This window comes from Amblyraja radiata, chromosome 4, assembly GCF_010909765.2.
Source record: "Amblyraja radiata isolate CabotCenter1 chromosome 4, sAmbRad1.1.pri, whole genome shotgun sequence".
Lineage (NCBI taxonomy): Eukaryota > Metazoa > Chordata > Chondrichthyes > Rajiformes > Rajidae > Amblyraja > Amblyraja radiata.
In genome coordinates, this window is record NC_045959.1 from 80651993 (window position 1) to 80676398 (window position 24406).

At 43.9% G+C, this 24406-nt stretch overlaps 1 protein-coding gene across 2 annotated transcripts in view; it reads left to right on the forward strand.

Annotated features, from left to right (window-relative positions):
- Window positions 1-200: 200 nt before the first annotated feature.
- The window catches only part of adhfe1 (alcohol dehydrogenase iron containing 1), a 29870-nt gene continuing 5664 nt past the window's right edge, over window positions 201-24406 (forward strand). The window contains exons 1-12 of one of the 2 annotated variants that reach the window (XM_033019817.1): window positions 201-320; window positions 3682-3719; window positions 4421-4464; window positions 4603-4656; window positions 5578-5732; window positions 7888-8084; window positions 9159-9236; window positions 13141-13246; window positions 15143-15295; window positions 19109-19207; window positions 20453-20531; window positions 21938-22034. In XM_033019817.1, the coding sequence (XP_032875708.1) occupies window positions 268-320; window positions 3682-3719; window positions 4421-4464; window positions 4603-4656; window positions 5578-5732; window positions 7888-8084; window positions 9159-9236; window positions 13141-13246; window positions 15143-15295; window positions 19109-19207; window positions 20453-20531; window positions 21938-22034 (1153 nt within the window). In that variant the 5' untranslated portion in view covers window positions 201-267. Of the gene's footprint in view, window positions 321-3092; window positions 3112-3681; window positions 3720-4420; window positions 4465-4602; window positions 4657-5577; window positions 5733-7887; window positions 8085-9158; window positions 9237-13140; window positions 13247-15142; window positions 15296-19108; window positions 19208-20452; window positions 20532-21937; window positions 22035-24406 lie in introns of those variants that run through there. The other variant, XM_033019818.1, reaches the window with a different exon arrangement.

Below are 24406 nucleotides of genomic sequence, written 5' to 3' on the forward strand. Positions count from 1 at the left end.
TACCATCTGAATATTTACTCGTAATTATATGGAAGAGGTGTAAACTGGGGTTAATAGACATTCTTTTAATGAGCTGGCGCGGATACAATGGGTCGAAAGGTCTCTTCTACTCTTAACAAATATCATACTTCTCTTTCGTGCTAATTGTACATCAGCAAATACGGCTGTTGCGCTGGTAACATCCAACACACGAGGACAATAACGTTGAGCTGACGTCTGTATAATTATGGGACGTTTTACCCCTCTGCAACCGATAGACTCGCAGCTATGGCCGCCCGGGAGAGGGTTGTTGACTTGTTGAGGCAGCTGCAAAGGGCGTCGTAAGTTACGGGTTGCTGACTGCAGCCGCCTGGATATCTCAGCTGCCTGGCTAGCCTTGGCTGGATGCAACGGGGCCGCAAGTAAACGGGAAATCCAGCGGCAAGAGTCGAGGCCCAGGCCCGCTGCAGAGCGGAGCCCGGTCGCCTGTAGGGTTGCGCGGTGTAAGGAGAGGATGCAGCCAGCGCAGAGCGAGTTGTTGGTTGTGCGTCTGTTGAGTGCGGGCCTCCAGCCCGACAAACCCACTAGCGCCAAATGCAACCAAAGCAAATGCATTTATTAAAATAAATGTCACTCTAATTTCAAACCACAGGCAACTGGGTTTGCTAACCCCGAGATATCGCGGGTTGCAGCCGAGCACCGGCCAGACATCACCCCCATCACTGGCGCCGCGGCGACCACCAAAGATACTAGAGGAGCTCCTCTAGTATCTTTGGCGACCTTCCGCAAACTTGCAGATTTGGAAAGAAAACTGCACATTAGCGCAATTGGTAGAGTTACTGCGTCACAGCGCCTGATAATCATAACCGGGATCATTGTGACCAAAGATGATAGAGCAAAGCTTTTTTAATTGTGACCTCTGGTGCATCTGTGTGGAGTTTGAACCTTGTCCCAGTGACTGCGTGGGCTTCCTTCGGGTGCTCCGATTTTATCCCACATCCCAAAGACGTTGTAGGTTAATTGGCCTCTGTAAATTGTCCCTAATATGTCGGGAGTGGATGAGAATGTTAGGTATTATAACTGGTGTGAATTCAATATTATACTACCATGTTGTTGATGGATTAATATCACATGGAGGGCTGTTTGACTCTTGAATTTTATTTATCTGATGGGATTTTTTAAATTTGTTGAATCAAATCATCAGTCAAGAGTGGTTTGTTGTCATGTGTCTTGAAACGGAACAATGGTATTCTTGCAGCAGCACAACAGATATATAAACATAGCATGCTATAAAGCCCATAATAAACAACAAAATAACCTCAAGATAGACACAAAATGCTGGACTAACCGCTGGAGCGGGACAGGCTGCATCTCTGGGTGAATGGGTGACATTTAGGGTTGAGACCCTTCAGACTAGAGTCTGGGGAAAGGGAAACGAGAGGAAAAAGACGGTGATGTAGAGAGATATACAACAATTTGTTATTACAACAAATAAATGGAAGATATGCAAAAAATAACAATGATACAGGAAACAGGCCTTTAGCTGTTTGCTAGGTGAGAAGTGAACAAGAACCTGTTTCGACTTGGATGGGGGAAGGATGGAGAGGGAATGCAGAGATTACTTGAAGTTAGAGAAATCAATATTCATACCACTAGGTTGTAAGCTGCCCAAGCAAAATACGAGATGCCGTTCCTCCAATTTGCGTTTAGCCTCACTCTGACAATGGAGGAGGCCATAAACAGAAAGGTCGGTCTGGGAATGGGAAGGAGAATTAAAGTCTTTGGGAACTGGGAGATCAGGTAGGTCCAGGTGGACTAAGCAAAGGTATTCGACGAAACAATCGCCCAGTCTACGTTTGGTCTCGCCGATGTATAAGAGTCCCAATATCTTGAACAACGGATACAGTAGATGAGGTTGGAGGAGGTACAAGTGAACCTCTGCCTAACCTGAAATGACTGTCGGGGTCCCTGGACAGAGACGAGTGAGGAGATATAGGAACAGGTGTTGAATCTCCAGCGGTTGCTGGGGAAGGTACCAAAGAAAGCTCGATCGGTGAAATATGAGAATAGTTATGAAGGTTTAAAAAATCATGAGATCAGCAGATTGGTCTTCTCGCCTGTCACTCACCACAAAGGTAACACCCCTTCCGGCACCCGCTGTCCGGCGGGAAGAATAAAGCTGAAGCGGACTGCGAGTGAGGGGCTGGGCTCTGCGAGCGAGGGGCTGGGCTCTGCGAGCGAGGGGCTGGGCTCTGCGAGCGAGGGGCTGGGCTCTGCGAGTGAGGGGCTGTGCTCTGCAAGTGGGGGCTGTGCTCAGGAGAATAAAGTCCCGGAGGCGGGGCTGAATAAACAAGCCATGCTGATTGAGTCCGCAAGAGTGGAGTCGGGAAAGCCGCTGTGTGGAGTCGGGAAAGCCGCTGTGTGGAGTCGGGAAAGCCGCTGTGGGGAGTCGGGAAAGCCGCTGTGGGGAGTCGGGAAAGCCGCTGTGGGGAGTCGGGAAAGCCGCTGTGGGGAGTCGGGAAAGCCGCTGTGGGGAGTCGGGAAAGCCGCTATGGGGAGTCGGGAAAGCAGCTGTGTGGAGTCGGGAAAGCAGCTGTGTGGAGTCCAGAAAGCCGCTGTGTGGAGTCGGGAAAGCCACTGTGTGGAGTCGCGAAAGCCACTGTGTGTGGAGTCGGGAAAGCCACTGTGTGGAGTCGGGAAAGCCACTGTGTGGAGTCGGGTAAGCCGCTGTGTGGGGTCGGGAGGTGGTGCCAGGGCTGGTGGCCCGCTGAGTGGAGTCCCTCCCCCCCCCCCTCCACACACACACCCCCTCCCCCCCACACACTCCTTTCCCCCCTCCCTCCTCCACACACCCCCCCCCCCCCACAACCCACACCCCTGTTTACCCCTCCCCTGTACCTTCCCCCCACCTCCCCACATCACCCCACACCACCCCCTCGTTCTTCCTCTTCCAACGTCCACAATCAGTTCCTTCGTCTTAGTGACGTTGAGAGCAAGATTGTTGTTCTGGCACCATTTGATCAGATGTTTGATCTCTCTCCTTAACTCAATGTCATCTACTATACGTCCAACAACAGTGGCGTCGTCTGCAAACTTGAAGATGGAGTTTGAACTGTGTCCGGCTACCTAGTCGTGAGTATAGAGTGAGTCGAGCAGGGGGGCAGAGCACACAGCCTTGAGGTGCACCCTTGCTGATGGTTATCGAGGAGGAAGTATTGCAGCCCTTTTGTCCAGATTGTGGTCTGTTGATGAGAAAGTCAAGCATCAATTTGCAGTGGGATGTGTAGAGACCCAGTTCCATGAGCTTGGTAACCAACTTGGAAGCTTGACAGAATTTATAACTTTACTATTTAAACTCAATGCAAGATTTATAATTAAAATTTGACATTTTTAGGTTGTCTTGTTCATGTCTAACATGTACTGCAACCTGTCAGAAACAAATGCTGCCTGTCATTTAATATGGAGGCTGGAATTAGCCTCTTACAGTTTTAGTGGTGAAGCAAACCTGAAAATGCTTTGTACTGACACTGAAGCTGAAATAAAGCACGTTGCAGGTTAATTTACAAAGTAAATTAAGTTTAAAAACAGCATTTTGCAAATGTTAATGCAAGATTATTTAAAGATAATTCTTAACTGCAAAAATTTCTATAAATACTTTTAAAAGAAATGTAATTTGAATATTTATCTTCTGTTATTAACTAGATGCCGGTGTCCTGCTCACTCTCAGACCTACACACAAGGTAAACTCTGTTACATTTATAATAATAACTGTTTATATTAATATTACCTGCAAACACTGTAAAACTGTTCCATCCTATTATTACTTTTCAAGGGGGTTGATGCTTAAAGCTTGGTAAAAGATGGCTAAAGCTTGGTAAACATAAACATTTTCTCCATGTAATAGTGTGTGATAATAATAGAATTAAAAATAGATCACTTGAAGTGGTAGAAGTTGCAATGCCAGATTATTAAACCTATGTAATGATCATTTTAGGTGCCAAATATTACAATACTTGATAGGTTTGAGGTAATATTAATATAAGCAGTTATTATGAATTAATACACACTGGTTTATGCTTCTCAAATTTAAGATTTTTTTAAAGACAAAAAATATATTTTAAACATCAACTCTTATTTTTGAGACAAGGTTGATGCCTTTTCAGGTCAGAAATTGAAGCGTCTCCTTTGACTTAGCAGATAGTGTGATATATTAAATAAATAAAGTTGGCCAAGCTCTTTACAGCATTTGGTCGTTGCTCTCTGTAAGTGGAAAACACCAGCCTTTATGTAACTTTACCCACACCTGACAAACTAATGTTCACATTAGTATTGAAAATCCATTCTATGCAATCATCTTAAATTGGTTGAAACCGAGAAGTTTCTGCTTTTTATGGTATAGTGATTGGAAATTGTGACTTCACTACTGGTGTTTGTGTTCCAGCTCCAGGGCATGTTACAACCAGAGCAACAGACTACGCTTTTGAGGTACAAATCATTCATCGAATCTCCCATGATTTTTAACAACTCTGTGATATTTGACCGATAATAATGTAGAAGAAAACGATTTTAAAAATCATGACATTATTTGCTTTTCCAGACAATCTTGTCTTGGTTCTGTTTCAGATGGCTTGTTCGAACATCCGATATGGAGAAGGGGTAACAAATGAAATTGGAATGGTAAGGAACTGACGGCTGAATTTATTCAAAAACCTTTGTTAAGGGCAGCATGGTGGTGCAGCAATAGATTTGCTGCCTTACAGCGCCAGAGACCCAGGTTCGATCCTGACTGTGTGTGCTGCCTGTAAGAAACATAGAAACATAGACATAGAAATTAGGTGCAGGAGTAGGCCATTCGGCCCTTCGAGCCTGCACCGCCATTCAATATGATCATGGCTGACATCCAACTCAGTATCCCGTACCTGCCTTCCCTCCATACCCTCTGATCCCCTTAGCCACAAGGGCCACATCTAACTCCCTCTTAAATATAGCCAATGAACTGGCCTCGACTACCCTCTGTGGCAAGTTTGTACGTTCTCCCTGTGACTTGCGTGGCTTTTCTCTGGGATCTCTGGTTTCTTCCCACACTACAAAGACGTACAGGTTTGTATGCTAATTGACTTTGTCTAATTGAAAATTGTTGAATGTTTGGATAGTGTTTGTGCACAGGGATTGCTGGTCGGCACAGATTTAGTGGGCCGAACGGCCTGTTTCTGTGCAGTATCTCTAAACTAAACTAAACAATATCTTGTACAACAGTAACAGAACATCCCAACTTCTATATTCTCAAGATGGGTCTCAACCCGAAATGTCACCCATTCCTTCTATCCAGTGATGTTGCCTGTCCCGCTGTGTTACTCTAGCATTTTATGTTCCTCTTCTATATTCAATATCCTGACTGATAAAAGGTAATGTACCAAAAGCCTTATTTCCACTCTATCTACTTGTGATGCCACTTTCAAGGTACTGTACACCTGCACTGCTAGATCATTCTGCTCTACAATACACCCCAGGGCCCCACCATGTTATTCACTGCTAACTGGGTGAATTAGTTTGCAGGCTTTTCATGTTAAAAAGCTGCAGGTTCTGGTATTTCAATAGGATCTACAGAACATTGGTGCCAGGAAAGTTTGCGTGATGACAGACAAAAATATGGCCAAGCTTCCTCCCGTCAAAGCTGTACTGGATTCATTGGTTAAGAATGGAGTAAACTTTCAAATATTTGACAAGGTCAGAGTGGAACCAACTGATTTAAGGTAAGCAGCACTTCATTCAAGTGAAAGTTTAAAGAGCAATGTCTTAATAGTTTATTGTTGGTGGTGTCATTAACATTGCTATTCCATGATAAGCAATGTAGCAATTAAAACGTTTTAGGTAGAATATGAATCACAGCACCACAACATTGTTACTTGCATGTTTCTCATTTAATGAAAAATAAATTACAGTGGAAAATTTGCATCATTGCAAGTTGTATTTAAGGTTATGGCCTTCTGAGAGACGGGGTTGTGGAGAGGACATTTGTTGAGCCGCTATATAGCAATCGAACAATCTGAACTTTATGGGGAGGGTAATGGATAAAGACAGGAGCATAAGAGAGTGGAATGAAGGGGACCATTGGGGCACTGAGGATCAGGTGATCGGGATTATTGCATGCTCAAGTCTTTAGGGGGTCAGACTAAGCGGTGGTCCAGGGTGAAATAGTGGTGTGGCGGTTGGTACCATAGCTATGGGTGTGGTAGGGTGCTGAAGGATAGATGCAGAGGACTCTATTCAGAGTGACAAAAGATGGAAAGCTGCATGTACCATTGTTCACAATTTATTTTTTACATTCAAAAACAAAATTTCTAAATTTGCATTTACATGACTAGCATTAAATACTCAATACTAGAGGACTGCAACAATGTATGTTAATACATTTGCTGAATGAGCAGAAAATCATGAAATACATTTGAACACAATAAGCAGGAGGGATTATATTTTTGCAAGAAAAATAAGGAAGCCACATAAATCTTGGAACATAATTCAAATCGGTTGGGGAGAGCAATTGATCTTGAAGTACAAATACATAAATCATTAACACTGTTCACGCATTAATGAGGACAAGTAAAACAAACAAGTATGAAGTACCAGCATTTAGTTCTAGATGGCTAGTATTGAAAAGTAGAAAGGTTATGTTAAGTTTGTGACAAATCTTATTGGACTAAACTTGGGTTACGGTGTTCAAGTCCAGCAGCCATAATTATGAAAAGTGGGTAGAGAAACGGGAGACAGTTAGGTAGAGCTCCCACAATGTCCTGGGATAACATTGGAAGATTGAGGGAAGGGTGAACAACCTGCTTCTCTTTCTCTTTTGTAAAAGAAGATTGAGAAGGTAATTACATTTTTGAAATGCTTTAATAAAGCAGATAAAAAGGGTTTCTCGGATGTGGAGGATCAAAGTGATGGTGGTATGATATGAATCAGTATGAGGATTCACTTGTTCCCTCAAATATCAGGGGTGTTCTACGGCCTCCCAAGCCTGCTACAATTATAACCACAACTCTGCAGCCTTTCATCTGTTTGTTTATCAATAATGCATCTATCTACATCTGAAAAATATTCAAAGACATTGCTTTTACTGTCCTTTGAGGAAAGTAAATAAAAGCACAACTGTGATGATTTGCTTCCTCTCCAGTTCTCCAGTTTTTTGGATGGTTGATGAAGTCATTGTGGGACCCGCGCATTGACAGGCCCTATCTGCCATCCACCTCCTGTTGTAGCAGAGTCTGCATCAGCCAACTTAGAGACTTGAACCAAAATCAAATTATACTTGACCCTGAACGATCTTCTTAAGGGCCTGTCCCACTGTACGAGGTAATTCAAGAGCTCTCCCTAGTTTAAAAAAAAATCAAACTCGTGGTAAGTACGTAGAATGTACGTAGCGGAGCTCGTGGATGTCTCGTAGCGGCTCGTAACGCTAACGGCAGGTACTCGGGAAACGTGGAAGTTTTTTCAGCACTGTGAAAAATGTCCATGAGAGCCCTGAGTACCTACAAGCGGCTATTACCGTAATTCTCCGAGTTCGCATCAGGGGAAACTCTTGAATTACCTCGCACAGTGGGACAGGCCCTTAAGAAGATCGTTCAGGGTCAAGTAGAATCAAATACACAGGACAAGATGTTAAGAAGTCCCTTGTGCCAATAGGTGGGGAGCATTTCACGACATTCGTTGATTGTTGAGAGTGGTAGACGCTCAACATCGGTGGGGGGGCGGGGGGGGGGGGGGGGAGGAGTGGATACGTATATCTTGGCCTGGGTAACCTTCAGGACAGTTGGGCACAGGACATCATCAGTAGTGATTTTGGTTTTTGAATTTGATTTCAAAGTGTATCATTCTGTTTTTTGACATTTTTTGTTTTTGTAACGTTATTAGTTTCATGGAAGCAATAATGTTTGCTAGACAAGAGCAATTTGATGCATATGTTGCTGTTGGAGGTGGATCTGTGATGGATACATGTAAAGTGGCGAACCTCTACAGCTGCAGCCCTGATGCTGAATTCATGGACTACGTCAATGCACCGATAGGAAAAGGAAAACCTGTTACTGTTAACCTCCGTCCTTTGATAGCAGGTGGGTTCATTCAGAAGAATTTGCTCAACAGTACAATTCATTGAGTGTTGATTACCATTATTTATTGCTGATGTGACAGAGCTGTGTGATTATTTGTAAAAGAATGATTTAAACTCTAAAAAGACTCAAAGATCTAAACTACCATTTCCTGGGTCAACTAAAGTAGGACAACTGCTTCATTTGTCCCACGTGGATCAATCATCATTTAAATGTCATCATTTGATCAGTGATTATATTTTAAAACATAATTGGTTCGATTTTGCTGGCCCCAACTGCTGGAAAACCAGCAGATAATAAGAGGCAATGAAAACTGCACCAGCATACCCTTATAGAACTGGTGGTGAGCTAGGAGGACCCAGAGTTCCTTCTACCCAATGATCTGTTTTCTCACTACCAACTGCTTCACTTAGCTATCATATCCCAACTCCTGCCATGAAGGGATTACCACCCCCTTCACCCACTCCATTGTTGTGATTAAAGTACCCTTCATCTTTTGCTCTTCCCTATTCTATGAGAAAAAAAACCTCCTGAAGAACCATCTCCCCATCCTCTGTCTGACAACCTCCTCTACACTATGTTTAACATTCCACAACAATCTCTTATCTCCTAGTACTCTGCTGCATCCTTATGCAGCAGGCTGTCCTTGAAGATAGTTGATAGCAGATTGGGAGGCCAACAGAAATAAGCAATCTGAGGTAACGCAGTTAAAGATAGCTGGATATACAGGGAATTTATACTTCCAGGTGTCCCATCCATAACTCCTTCCCCTCCACACTCGACACACTATGGAGGTAAAAGGTTATAGAATTATAATTTTATACTTTTCATTGATGAGGCAAAATAATGTTTTGTATATCATGATTTTGTGACCAATACACGTTTCAAAGAGAAAAAAGAAAGATGCATTTATATATTGCCTTTCGTGACTTAAGAATAAATCATTTCACAACCAATGAAGTACTTTCCAAAGTGTTGACAAACGTGAGTAATAAATTTGTCTTAAATTCATACATTAAACGACATGGAGAACCAAAGTATAATTCATTACTAATAAGATATGTTGTTTCTTCTTAGTTCCCACTACAGCTGGTACTGGAAGTGAGACCACAGGGGTGGCTGTGTTTGATTATGAAGCGATGAAAGTTAAAACAGGTGATTACTTGTCACAATGCAAGGTGTGACAAGATGGAACGTTGCTATGTTGATATAGTAAAAATGGGTCAAAATAACCAAAGGCACTTTTTGTTTTGAGCATCTGAGTAGGAGTGACCATAACAATACAATACAATACAATATGGTTTATTTGTCACATTGCACATAAGTGCAAGTGAAATGAATATGTCAGCAGCGGTACAATTATAAAGAACACACACAAAAACACAATAAAAATTTAACATAAACATCCACCACAGCATTCATCACTGTGGTGGAAGGCACACAATTTGGCCAGTCCTCCTCCATTTTCCCCCGTGGTCGGGACCTCAACCCTCCACAGCCGTTGCTGCGGGCGTCCAGATGGTAAAAGGACAAGGTACAAGTCCAGGTAAGTCCATAAGACATCCTGAAAGCTTATACACTATCTACACCATTTTGGTTCCCCATCCCTAAGTGCCCAAATTTATTTCAATATTGGTCTGAATATATTTATTAACTGAGCATCATCAGTATAATAACATAAAACGCTGGAAGTACTCAGCAGGTCAGGATAAGATTTGGCATATCTTGCCAGAGAGACAGTTCTTCAGCACCTACATATCAAATTCTGTCAGAATTCCATGCATTTCAATGAGCTCACATAGAGTCATGGAGTGATACAGTGTGGAAACAGGCCCTTTGGCCCAACTTGCCCACACCGGCCAACATGTCCCAGCTATACCAGTCCCACCTGCCTGCGCTTGGTCCATATCCCTCCAAACTTGGCCTATCCACGTACCTGCCTAACTATTTCTTAAATGTTGGGATACTCGCAGCCTCTACCTCCTCTTCCATACACCCACCATCCTTTGTGTGAAAAATTGACCCCTCATATTCCTATTAAATCTTTTGCCCTTCACCTTGAACCTATGTCCTCTGGTCCTTGATTGCCCTACTCTGGGCAAGAGACTCTGTGCATCTATGCGATCAATTCCTCTCATGATCTTATAGGATCACCCCTCATTCTCCTGCGCCCCAAGGAATAGAGACTCGGCCTACTCAACCTCTCCCAATAGCTCAGACCCTCTAGTCCTGGCAACATCCTCGTAAATCTTCTCTGAACCCTTTCAAGCTTGACAATATATTTTCTATAGCATGGTGCCCAGAACTGAACACAATACTCTAAATGCAGTCTCATCAACATCTTAATACAACTGCAACAAGACCTCTCAACTTCTATACTCAATACTCTGACTGATGAAGGCCAATGTGCCAAAAGCCTTTTTGACCACCTTATCTACCTGCGACTTGACCTTCAAGGAACCATGCACCTACACTCCTAGATCCCTCTGTTCTACAACATCCCCCAGAGGCCCACCATTCTATGTGTAGGTCCTGCCCTTGTTAGATGTGCTAAAATGCAACACTTTGTATTAAATTCCATCTCCCATTCCTCAGCCCACCTGGCCAATCGATCCAGATCCTGCTGCAATCTTTCACAACCATCTTCACTATCTGCAAAACTACCCACTTTTGTATAAAACAGCAAACTTGCTGTATTTTCTAATCCAAATCATTAATGTACATGACAAACAGTAAGGGGCCCAGCACCGAACCCTGATGCACATCACTAATCACAGGCCTCCAGTCCGAGAAGCAACCACCCATCATCTTAATTTTTTATATCTTGGCTTCAGAGGATTTATCTCCTTTACACTCAATTCCACTTCACAACACAGTCCTTCGCCCCATTACATTGTATCCAACATTGGGGAAGAATGTGATGGACAAAAGTATAAGATGGTAAAGTGTGAAATTAAACACTTTGGTGGAAGAATGAAAAATAAATATTTTTAAAATGTGAGAGATTAGTAGATGTTGACATTTTGAAGATCCATTCAGTTATACAATAGTTATATTTTTGGACTTTCACATCTTTACTGCATCAGACCCTCTAGAGGTAGCCACAGTACCAGGTCCAGGTTGAGTAAGCTGGGACTCTATTCCTTGGAGCGCAGGAGGATGAGGGGGTGATCTCATGGAAGTGCACAAGATCATGCGAGGAATAGATCGGGTAGATGCACAAGAGTCTCTTGCCCAGAGTAGGACAACCGAAGACCAGAGGACATGGGTATAAGGTGAAGGGGTGTACTGAATTAGTTTCAGTATTAAACTAGACCAAGTGGACTCCGAAATTGCCTTATGAATGAATGAAATTATCTAAATATTTTGAGCTTTATATCTCGAGTTATTTATGAAAATGTTCACAAATCTGAAATAACTTTGAAAATAAACAAGATTGTCTCGCTGATGACGTCACAATGGAGCTGCACCGCGCGGCCTGCTGCGCTGTGTTCCATGAGCAGCGAGTGACGTCAACCCCCCTACCCACCTCTCCCTCCTTCCCCCCGTTATTCAAAAGAGACGCACAAAGAACGAGCAAGTCGGGCCGTGGACTGAAGACCAAAGACCATAGATGAAGGCTTGCTCCCCCCTTTCAAACACACCAGTGTTCTTGAACAGTTTCAGTATTAAATGCAGAGGCGATGTAGTGCCTCCAAGTGGCCATGCTGGGTAATACACTTAATTTGTAACTGGCTGACTGTGTGACCTTGTCATGTGACCTTTGGCAGGATTGGAGTGCAGGCAGCAGCACATTTTTTGATCCTGATATATTTTGTAAACATCTGCAATCATCTTATGCCTTTTGACAGCATCATCGGTATGTATTGCAATGTTTAATAGACACCAGACAATAGGTGCAGGAGTAGGCCATTTGCCCCTTCAAGCCAGCACCGCAATTCAATGTGATCATGGCTGATCATCCCCAATCATTACCCTGTTCCTGCCTTCTCCCCATATCCCCGGACTCCGCTGTCTTTAAGAGCCCTATCTATCTCTCTCTTGAAAGTATCCAGAGAACTGACCTCCGTATCCAGAGAACCGACTTAGGCAGAGAATTCCTCTGACTCACAACTCTCTGTGTGAAAAAGTGTTTAATGTTTACTTTTGTTTGGGATTTGGTATTTTAGGTAGAATGTTTATTTACAGTGTTATTGTAGTATGTTTGCAATAAGTGTATTTCTTATTTCTATGCCTTTTTGTACTTGTAGTTTCACACTTTCCCGATTCAATAAGCCTGTGGACAAAAAAGTTTGCGTCTTCAGATTCTTGATAAAGGAAGATGTTTAAGCTGATTGTCAATATATACACAGTCGTATTTTGAGGACAGCACAAGGGGAAAAGATCGGAATCTGAGGGGTAACTTTTTCACACAAAGGATGATGGATGTATGGAACAAGGCACTAGCGGAGGTAGTTGTGGCAGGGACTATCCCAACATTTAAGAAGCATTTAGACAGGGACATGGATAGAAGATAGACACAAAAAGTTGCAGTAACTCAGCGGGACAGGCAGCATCTCTGGAGAGAAGGAATGGGTGACGTTTCTCGACTCGAAACGTCACCCATTCCTTTTCTCCAGAGGCTGCCTGTCCCGCTGATTTACTCCAGCTTTTTGTGTCCATCTTCTGTTTATCCAGCATCTATAGTTCCTTCCTGTACAGGTACATTGATAGGACAGGTTTGCAGCGATATGGACCAAATGCTGGCAGGTGGGACTAGTATAGCTGGGACCTGTTGGCCGCTGTGTGCAAGTTGGGCTGAAGAGCCTGTTTCCACACTATCACTCTGACCACATGGTTATCTCTGTGACTCATTAAGATCTATAGAGACCTCTACAGGACACAATCCAAGCTTAAATTTAGGAATCAAAGCCTCTCATAGTTATTATGTTATGTGATAATTATTATTCTAATCGTTCATATCACAAAATGTCACCAAATATGTAATTGAATTAATAAGCTTTTTTTAAAAAACAATTTGTAGCCTTACTATGCTACTGTGCTTTATGTACAATTTTAGGCATTGCTAGTAGGGCTCTGAAACCATTACTTGGGATAGTGGATCCATTGCATACGTTACACATGCCTGAGCGCGTGGCAGCTTACAGTGGATTTGACGTACTTTGGTAAGTAATATTTTGAACAAGTTAAACATTCATGAAGCAAATCTGAACCATGGCCAAGAGTTTCTTTCGAACTATGACCCTATGATACAAGTTCACTGACAATGCACTTTTGGTTCTACGTCCGGCTGGTCCAACAATGGGGGTAGCTCTGAGAAAATTCCTGACTAATGTTGTACAACTGTAAATAATGGAAGATGAATGGAATAATGTAATGTCTGTAATATAGTTCGTTTTCTTTTGATACATTCTTTACTTCCCTTATTTTTCTTGGCAGAGTAGATTGAAACATGCAGATTTGTGTGATGTACATTCAAATTTTTTATCTGCTCATTTGTGGCAGAAATTTTCTTTTTTCAATCATATGTTGTGATTATCTTCTGCATTACATTTATTAAGTTTTGTTTGTGGAACTGCATTTTCTGAGTAATGTATAAAATGGGCTAAGCACATTTTTAATAGTATTTGCAATGTAAATTGAATGTTATTTTAGAAATATAATATTACGCTGAATGAGTGCAGAACAAAGACGTAGAACATGATTACTTCTGACTCTGCCTGAACTGCTGGGCAGTTCAAACATCGCTATCCTGCATTTTACCTGCTTGTGTCCCTTTGGTATTTTTTTCTCTCTCTCTGCCCTCTTTAATCTATCAATTGTGGCCTCGAATAGGGACAAATAGGCTAGCAATTTATAAGTATCTGACTTTCTTTCTTTTCCAGCTCTGATAAAGGGTCTTCAACCTGAAGTATTTTCTCGCTTTTTCTTTCCATTGATGCCTCGTGACCTTCTTAGTTTTCACATTTCCAGCATCTGCATTTTTGTTCTATTTTCAGAGCTGGGACTGCTGGATATAGTTACCTTGCTAATAAGGATGGAAGGCTCGCCTATTAGGTTCCTGCTGCAAGGGTAGTTGTTGCATGAACTGTGGGACAACACACTGCAAGGCTGCCCAACAACAACCAGCAGCAGTTATCTACATTTCCCACCTCTTTAAAGCTTGTATTGATTGACTCTTTATAGAGAAGGTGAAGCAATGACATTAGATGTCATTCACCCCAAAGGAGCTCCTTTGGATAAGACAATTTGAAGTTAAACTACAAAAGCACTGGGACAAGACATAAGAGCAGATGTCCAATAAGGAAATCTGGTGATTCTTCATAAATAGACAAATAATTCTTACTAAGCAGATTACATTGGTGTGAGTTTCATGACCACAAATCAATCAAACTAACATATGATGAGCATTTGACAGCACTGGGCCTATATTTGCTGGAGTTTAGTAGAATGAGGGGGGGACATATTTGAAACGTACAGGGCCTATATTTGCTGGAGTTTAGTAGAATGAGGGGGGGACATATTTGAAACGTACAGAATAGTGTGAAACACTTGGACAGAGTGGCTGTGGAGATGATGTTTCCACTAGTGGATGAATCTAGGACTAGAGGTCATAGCCCCAGAATTAAAGGACGTTCTTTTAGGAAGGAGATGAGGAATTTCTATAGTCAGAATGTGATGAATCTGTGGAATTCTTTGCCACTGAAGGCTGTTGAGGCAAAGTCAGTGGATATATTTAAGGCAGAGATAGACAGATTCTTGATTAGAATGGGTGTCAGTGGTTACGGGGAGTATGGGGTTAGGAGGGAGAGATAAATCAGTCATGATTGAATGGCGGAGTCGATTTGATGGGCCAAATGGCCTAATTCTACTCCTATCACTTAAGATCTTATGATCTTATGAAACTGCTGCCAGAGTAACAGAGGCTTGAATAAAGAATTCAGGGGGGTAATTAGGTAGCTATGACAGAATCTGAACTCATTGTTTTTAACAATATGCTAACTTCATATGTTTAAAAAATGTAAAGTTTATTTCCTGATACTATTTCTTCATTCCAACAGCCATGCATTGGAATCTTACACCGCCCTTCCGTACAATTTACGATCACCTTGCCCTCCAAATCCAATCAATCGTCCAGCTTATCAAGGGAGCAACCCTATCAGCGATGTATGGTCCAAACATGCCCTGAGAATTGTGGCCAAGTACATGAAACGGTAATGTATAGTCCAGCACCTCTGTTACTGAAGTCCTTTATCTATATTACTAAAACTCTGATCTTGACCACTTCCTGTTTTTCTGTTTCATGATTTTAGAAAAAACGCTGCTACTTACGGTTGTGATTTTTAGCCATGTTACTCAGAGCCCCCCTCCGCTCTGCAGGACAAGAGGACTTTTCCCATCGATGAAATATAAAAGAGTTATTAATGTTTTTAAAATGTTGCGATGCTCTCTGCTGCCCCTGCTGGTGGGAGGGGGGAGGGACTATAAAACCCGGATGTGTTGTGCCTCAGTCAGTCTCTGCAAGATGGAGAAAGCGAGAGGGTCACGTCTCTCTGAGCTGTGAATAACACTGAACACATGTCTACTCAACTGTGCCCTTAATCTGGTTTGAAAATGAAAATGTGGTTGCTTTGAAATGCTGCACTGCAAATGGTTGTTGGTGGTGGTTGCTTTGAAATGCTGCTCTGCAAATGGCTGTTGGTGGTGGTTGCTTTGAAATGCTGCACTGCAAATGGTTCTTGGTGGTGGTTGCTTTGAAATACTGCACTGCAAATGGTTGTTGGTGGTGGTTGCTATGAAATACTGCAATGCAAATGGTTGTTGGTGGTGGTTGCTTTGAAATGCTGCACTGCAAATGGTTGTTGGTGGTGGTTGCTTTGAAATGCTGCACTGCAAATGGTTGTTGGTGGTGGTTGCTTTGAAATGCTGCACTGCAAATGGTTGTTGGTGGTGGTTGCTTTGAAATGCTGCACTGCAAATGGTTGAAAGTCTAAACTTGACCACTTCCTGTTTGCACTGCATATTGATTTTAGATAAAATGCTACCACTTACGGCTGTGATTTTTGGCCATCTTACTCAGTCCCCCTCCGCTCATCAGGTGCAGAGGATTCTTCCCATCAATGAAAAATAAAAGTATTATTAGTGTTTAAAAAAATGTTGAGAATCTCTCTTTTGTCAATCATGCCATGAAAGCCACGCCCCTTCCGGTGGGAGGGGAGAGGGATTATAAAACCCGGAAGTGTGAGTATGGCTCAGTCTCTGGAAGATGGGGGAGGGAGAGATCACGACTCTGTCTGAGCTGTGAATCAACGGAGCACACTGAATGTCTACTGAACTGTGAGTGTGGTGCATATTTGGTGTTTTGTGTGGTTTTATGGTGGTTTTATGGTGGTTTCACCCTGCTTGAAATGATATGAAACTGCATTTGAATTTGGTGACCTTGCACCCTGCTTGAAGTGGTATGAAACTGCACTTGAATTTGGTGGCCTTGCACCCTGCTTGAAATGACATGAAATTGCACTTGATTTTGGTGGCCCTGCACCCTGCTTGAAGTGGTATGAAACTGCACTTGAATTTGGTGGCCTTGCACCCTGCTTGAAATGGCATGAAACAGCACTAGCATTTGGTGGCCTTGCACCCTGCTTGAAGTGGCATGAAACTGCACTTGAATTTGGTGGCCTTGCACCCTGCTTGAAATGGCATGAAACAGCACTAGTATTTGGTGGCCTTGCACCCTGCTTGAAGTGGCATGAAACTGCACTTGAATTTGGTGGCCTTGCACCCTGCTTGAAATGGTATGAAATTGCACTTGAATTTGGTGGCCTTGTACCTTACTTGAAGTGGCAGGAAACTGCACTTGAGTTTGGTGGCCCTGCACCCTGCTTGAAGTGGTGGGAAACTGCACTTGAGTTTGGTGGCTCTGCATCCTGCTTGAAGTGGTATGAAACTGCACTTGAATGCAGTGGCCTTGCACCCTGCTTGAAGTGGTCGAAATCTGCACTTGAATTAGGTGGCCTTGCACCCTGCTTGAAATGGTAGGAAACTGCACTTGAATTCAGTGACCTTGCACCCTGCTTGTAGTGGTAGGAAATTGCACCTGAATTTGGTGGCCTTGCACCCTGCTTGAAGTGGTATGAAACTGCAATTGAATTTGGTGGCCTTGCATCCTGCTTGGAATGGTAAGAAACTGCACTTGAATTTGGTGGCCTTGCACCCTGCTTGAAATGGAATTTCAAGGAATAGCCGTGAGTCAACTGCTAGCCCACCAGCCGTGAGTGAGCTGCCAGCACATCAGGCTTGAGTGACTGAGCAGCCACCACAAGAATCCATTTGGCCCACAATGTCCATACTAGCCCTCTGGAAACCAGTCCCTTCAGCCCACAACACCCATACTAGTGCTCCAGAAACCCCTCCACCCACTGGCCACCAATATTGGAATTGGTGGAGAGGTGGAATATTGCGTTGGGGGACCAGCCCTCACGTGTGAACATGGGACCCAACGGGTCCCACTTAGTCTAATAATTTATGTAGCTTTATCTACAGGGAGGCTCATTGCTGGGGAAGAAATTGCTTAAGTTTAAGATTTTAAATAAGAACATATTTTCTGAATAAGAATTGGGATATGTGATAACATGTTCACAATGCAAATCACTATCTGCAAACAGGACCTCACACATTAATTCCAGAACTAGCTATCGCCAGCATGAACCCATGTAGAAAAATAACCCAGAACAACCCAGAACAATTCACTCACTCGGAGTTCTTGAGTACCTGAAGCTTGAAATTGTAGCATATCATAATTAAAATGAATATCTAATGGAGCTGTAGATTGTATCTCAGAATACGATTTAGTTTATGCTGCCATTGTAATCCTTTCAGGATTTATTCTCTAGTTTGATTTCTGTGGTGTACATGGTTAAAGTTTTTTAACCAAGACATTGTCAATCTTTTCAAGAAAATAAGTTATGTTTGTATGAGTATCAAGTGTTATCTTTATATGAGTATTCCTGATCTGAATTTATGGACAGTTCCTTTGCTTGTGGAGCATTATCATAACCAAGACTGTCACCTCCATCGAGTAGTGGATGCATCCTTGGTCACTTGTGCTAAACAAGTAATGTAGTAGCAACTGTGGGTTGTACTCCATTTCATTGAAGTGAAGAAACCAGATTTTAGAAGTAGAGCACAAAATGCTGAAGGGGGAATGAGTTTGTCTGCTGTCCTCTTGTTCACGAGGAAACAGATAGAGCTGATTTTTCTTTAGCCATACAGTTCAGACTGACGTTACTGATAGCCTCATTGGCTCTCCAAGTAGAGTGAGAGACTAAAACATGCATAAATTGTTACCTAGTGCAACTGACAACACTATGCTGCTTTATTATTCAACCGCTAGTCTTCCTGCAATTCATGCACAGCCTCCCTTATCAGTCTGAGATTACATTGCCTTTCAGTAAACCCAGGATATTATCCTGCTACAACATATTTGTTATCTGGATAGGAACCAACCTCCTCCTGTGTTGCCTCCCTTGACTAGTAGCCAACAATTTATGTTCATCTTTTCTTCCTCTTTCTCCCACGACCACTATTTAATCTTATCAAGTGACACCTCCAACATTTGACAAAGTTTTAATCAATAGTTTCATGGACAGGGTCCCACAAATTTGATGGAATTACAAACATGTCACAAGACCACATTATTTGGTAGAGCTTCAACAATTAAACTCACAGTGACAAATCACTAGGCAGGAATCAACAAAAGGCAAATTCTTAGTCTGAAGAAGGGCCACGACCCGAAACATCGCCTATCCATGTTCTCCAACGATGTTGCCTGACCTGCTGAGTTACTCCAGTTCCTTAGGTCTGCAAGTTCTCAGTTAAGTCAGTGGCAAACATGAGCAACTTGCAGCTGTGGTTTGCAATTGGCAGCTGACTCTGGGACATCGTTTAACAGAATTAACTATAGCAATGACTTGGAAAAGAACTTACACAATGCCTGTTAATAATTAATTTATCTTTAAAACTGCCAGGGCTGTCCGGAATGCTGATGACCATGAGGCTAGGTTCAGCATGCACCTTGCAAGTGTTTTTGCTGGGATTGGATTTGGAAATGCTGGTGTTCATCTTTGGTAAGCAATCCTATGGCTAATAAATTGATTTACGAGTCTTATAAATAGATTTAGTCCTTACTTTTGCCCAAAATAGGTGATGCCAAACTATATGAAATCATGCATTAAAACAATATTCTAATCACTTTCGCATGCTTTAAATTGGCAATCCATTTGTCCTTGACTCCCAACCAGAGACACTCATCTCTCAAATCTCATCATAGTAGAGTTCTTAGTTCTTCGCAGCTTTCTCAGCTCCAATACCATAATCCAAAGACTATCATCATCACTATAATCCTGGCTGCATCCTCTTGAGTTTATGCACTGTATAATGTAAATTTCCTTTCTATAATTGTCTCAGTGAAAACTTGGCAGGATTAAATCTGGAAGGTACAATATATGCAACAAGTGTTTGTTTTTTCTCTATCCCCCAATATCTGAGGCAATCTAGCTAAATGTTTTGTCTGCGCTAATATGGCCCTGCCTCCCGAAAGCAAGTTTTAAATACATGTTTTAATATCTAGAAACATGACATCCCTACAACACCATGTTCAAGGAAATGTTAATTTGGAATACAATGAGTCTGAATTGTTCCACAATCTTCACTAATGGGACCATACTATAAATCTTTCTTTTACCTCCTGTCTTTCTGTTACCTGCATGTCCCGCTGAGTTACTACAACTTTTTATGTCTATCATCGGTTTAAACCAGCATCTGCAGTTTCTTCCTATCATTTCTCATCAAAGTTTATTAGCAGATGTCATTAGTGTAATTAGTAGATTTAGGATTATGCTCCCTTTCTTCAGCGTTCAAAGTTCACTGAGAACTAATTCTAAGGTACTCATTTTACAGTCCTTCATCATCCAACGTTCTTACAGGTTCATTAACCAATTTTCTATCTAGACAATTACATTTCCTCTTGAACATCTAAAAATTTACAGCTATCCTAAAGGAGATTTTGTCCAAAGCAATTGGAAAATCTGCACCTACTGATCTATCCTTTCCATTATTTTTTATCAATGTAGCCAGTCACTACTATTTAAAAACAAACTTTAGCTTTGTTTTACACAAACTCCATATAACAAATCAATGAAGATTCTCAAATATTCAATCTATATGCTCACAATTAAAAAAAAAAAACACATAAGTTATTGTATTGTTGGTTTTGATACGAGACCAGTTACATTATTCTGAAATTTCACAATTCAAATTACAAGAAGACAAAGTTACTCACTTGTACTGTATGCTTTATCTTCCTTTCCTAGTCATGGAATGTCCTATCCAGTGGCAGGAATGGTGAAAACCTTTAAAGCCAAAGATTACAATGTGGATCATCCGTTGGTGGTATGTACTGTACATGTTTTCACGTGACAGCCAATTTAGGTGCAAGGCAATTCCTCCCCAAGTTTACCCAAAAGTTGTTTGTGCTGGAGATCACTTCTAGGTGAATCATACTAGATGAGAAATTAGACCATGTATCTACCTATGTTATTCATGTCAACGTATCTGATGTTTCCCTGGTGTAAGACATATACCAAATAATGACATTATTAATATTCCATACATTTCTGCCAACACCAACATGAATTCAAGCAGAAAGTCCCACACTATCACTGACATGGAACAGTCTCAATAGAACTAAGAGCAAGTAGATAGTATCATATAGCATGGAAACAGGCCTTTCAGTGCACTGAGTCCACGCCAACCATCGATTACCCATTCAAACTCGTTCTGTTATCGCACTTTGCATCTATTCCCTACATAGAGACCAATTAACCTCCAAACCCGCACGTCTTTGGAATGTTAGGAAATCAGAGCCCCCGGAGGAAACCCAAGTGGTCATAGTGAGTTCGTGCAAACTCCACACAGCTGACATTAGGAGCAAACCTGGGTCTCTGGTGCTGTGAGGCAGTAGCTATGCCACTGTGTGCCAACTTGTTGCTTTTTACTATAAAGGGAGCACATCGCTGGGTCGTTTTTCCCAGGAGCTTAGGAGGTTTATGAAATCATGCAGGCATTTATAAGATGAATTGCCAGTCTTTTCCTCAGGATAGGGGAGTCTGAAACTAGAGGTCATAGGTATAAGGCGAGAGGGGGAAGTTTTAAAAGGGACATGTGGAGGAAATTTTCACACAGAGAATGGAACAAGCTGCCAGAGAAAGTGATTGAGGGTACAATTATTGTATTAAAAAAAAAAACAGCTACACGGATAGGAATGTGGCCCAGGTGCAGGCAAGTGGAAATTGCTTGGATAGAAATATTGACCAACGTGAATGAGATGAGCTAAAGGACCTGTTTTCATGCAATATTGCTCTTTGGTTTTATGACCACCCATCAAACAGCAGTAGCTGTATGAGCATGTATCTGAAGCCATACCAAATGATACACTATTCTCTTAAAGTCCTACTCACTTTCATATAACATGCAAATAAGTATTATCGCTGTATCTTGGTACGTGACAGTAATAAACCGACAGCAATATATATTCAACAATCATTTGTGATTTTAGTGAAGAATTGGTGGCACGTTAGTGGGATTTGTTAGCCTTGCTGTCTCTCTAAATATGTAGGCAGCCATTCAATTCATGGATAGATGTATTTTTTCCATCAGTGGCAATGGGTCAGCTGAGTGTATTGGCAAAAAGGAGAATGTCTTGGTGTTAGTGGAGCTTTATAGAAGGATTTTTTTAAATTTTGAGAGAGATGCTTTAAATGCTATTCCCGCATAAGTGCAGTGCTCTGTTTTTGCAGCCACACGGCCTTTCCGTCGTTCTGACATCTCCGGCAGTCTTTGCTTTCACAGGCTCTATGTGTCCAACTCGCCACTTGGAAGCAGCAGAAATATTGGGTAAGTGATCAGGTCCTCAAGTTCCCCAACATTGAGACGGAATTTGTAGATCAGTCCTTTAATTTCCCTTTGGTTCTGTGAGTCGGCTGTCCTGCCAGCAGCGTGTTCATAATTTCTACTTTTTTTTTCTTTTTTTAAGTGTGTCCAAATGTGTGTTTTAATGTCTCTTGGTGTGTCTTGTGTGGGGGGTGGTGAGGGGAGGGGGTGTAAGGGGGGAGCCGCTTTTGGTTGCCTCCTCCATGGAGAGGAGACTTTTTCCATCCCTCCTCCCTCGCGACCTAACACCATGGATTGGTGCGGCCTTTCCCGGTGTCGGGCCTGGAGTTTCAGCAGCGGGTGCAGCGGGTGCAGCGGGCGAGCCCTTGCCGGGGTCGCCAGAAGGGAGTGCTCCGATCGCTGGCCCGCGGACTGTTACAGCCAGAAGCCGCGGTCTGCGGACCTTCTAGCCGTGGACGCGGTGTCCAGAGCCAGGGACCCCTCGCTAGGAATTGCCGGAGAAGAGCTCCGACCGCCGGCCCGCGGCCGATAACATTCTGAAGCCGCGGTCTGTGAAGCTTCTAGCCGCGGTCTCACGCAGACTCCCCATGTCCAGGACGAAAGTGGACGAGCCATGTTCCAGGACCCGGAAGAGACCCTCGTACGGCCGCTGGAGGGGTGTCCGATGAGCATCGTTACGCAGGAAGATGAACTGGCAGTCCTCCAGAGCAGAGGGAACGTGCGGACGGAAAGACCCATGACGAGGCGTGGGCACCTTGCAGAGCATCCGAAGGCTGCTCCACCTGGCCCCGTGCCGGCAGGATGAACTCCCCAGGCACCGTCAATGGGAACCCATACACCAACTCGGCGGAGGAGGAGGCCAAGCCCTCTTTGGGTGCGGTGCGGATCCCCAGCAAAACCCACGGCAGAGCGTCCACCCAGTCCGGATCATTGAGCCGTGCCTTCAGGGCATCCTTGAGTTGGTGGTGAAACCGCTCCACTAGGCCGTTCGCCTGCAGATGATACGCCGCAGTGTGGTGTAGGCGAACCCCCAGGAGGCGTGTCATGGCCGACCACAGTTCCGACATGAACTGAGGCTCCCGGTCGGATGGTATGTCCAGTGGCACCCCGAACCGGGCGATCCAGTGCGCCACCAAGGCCTGAGCGCAAGTGGCCGTCGAGGTGTCAGCCAGTGGAATGGCTTCAGGCCACCGCGTGAAGCAGTCCACCACGATGAAGAGGTGGGTTAGGCCCTGGGACGGTGGCAGCGGCCCCACGATGTCCACGTGAATGTGGTCGAACCGCTGCCAAGGGATGGCGCACGCACGTAACGATGCACCTTAGCGGTCTGGCATGGGATGCAGGTGCGCGCCCAATGACCAACCTCCTTGCGCAGCCCGTGCCACATGAAGCAGGAGGCTACAAGGGCCATCGTCGCCCGAATGGAGGGATGGACAAGTCCATGGAGCACCTCAAACACCCTGCGCTGCCAGGCGACGGGGACGATGTGTGGCGGAAGGCCAGTGGAGACATCGCACAGCAGCGTTGCGCCCCCAGGACCACAGACAACGTCCTCCAACTGCAGGCCCGAAACTGCCATGTGATAGGCGGCCACTTCCTCGTCCATCAGCTGTGCGGCTGCCAGGGCGGAATAATCAATATCCTCGGCCACCTGGAGGATGGCGTGGACCGTGGGTCGCGATAAGGCGTCGGCCACCCTGTGGTACTTGCCCTCCACAAAGCGGATGGAGGTGGTGTACTCCGACACGTACGCCAACTGCCTCTGCTGCCGTGCAGACCACGGGTCAGAAAGCTTGGCAAATGCGATTGTGAGTGGCTTGTGATCCGTGAAGGCAGTAAAAGGCCTCCCCTCCAGGAAGTAGCGAAAGTGGCGTATGGCGAGGTACAGGGCGAGGAGCTCACGGTTGAAAGAGCTGTAACGGCGCTGAGCACCACTGAGATGCCTGCTGAAGAAGGCGAGTGGCCACCAGCACCCGTCAACGAGCTGCTCCAGCACTGGCCTAACCGCCACCTCAAAAGTGTCCACCGTCAGGGCAGTCGGGGCATCCTCCCGTGGGTGGACGAGCATCATGGCCCCAGCCAGGGGGGGGGGGGGGGGGGGCACGGAGGTAAGGTTTGACTCGCCTCGCAGTCGCCTGGTCAAGAGTGCTGATGATGTAATAGTACTTGGTTACATCCACCGTCACACCCCGCAGAGCAAACTGTGCCTCTGCCTGCTGGAACCGGATATCAGGCTCTTGGGTCCACAAAGTCGGGAGCTTCAGCGCGATGGCGTGGAGGTCGGCGGGACCGGGTTGTACCACTTTCTGGTCCATCACGATGCGTGATGAACGTCGAAGTCACTAATGTAGTGGCCTGGACGCGGTCAGAAAAAG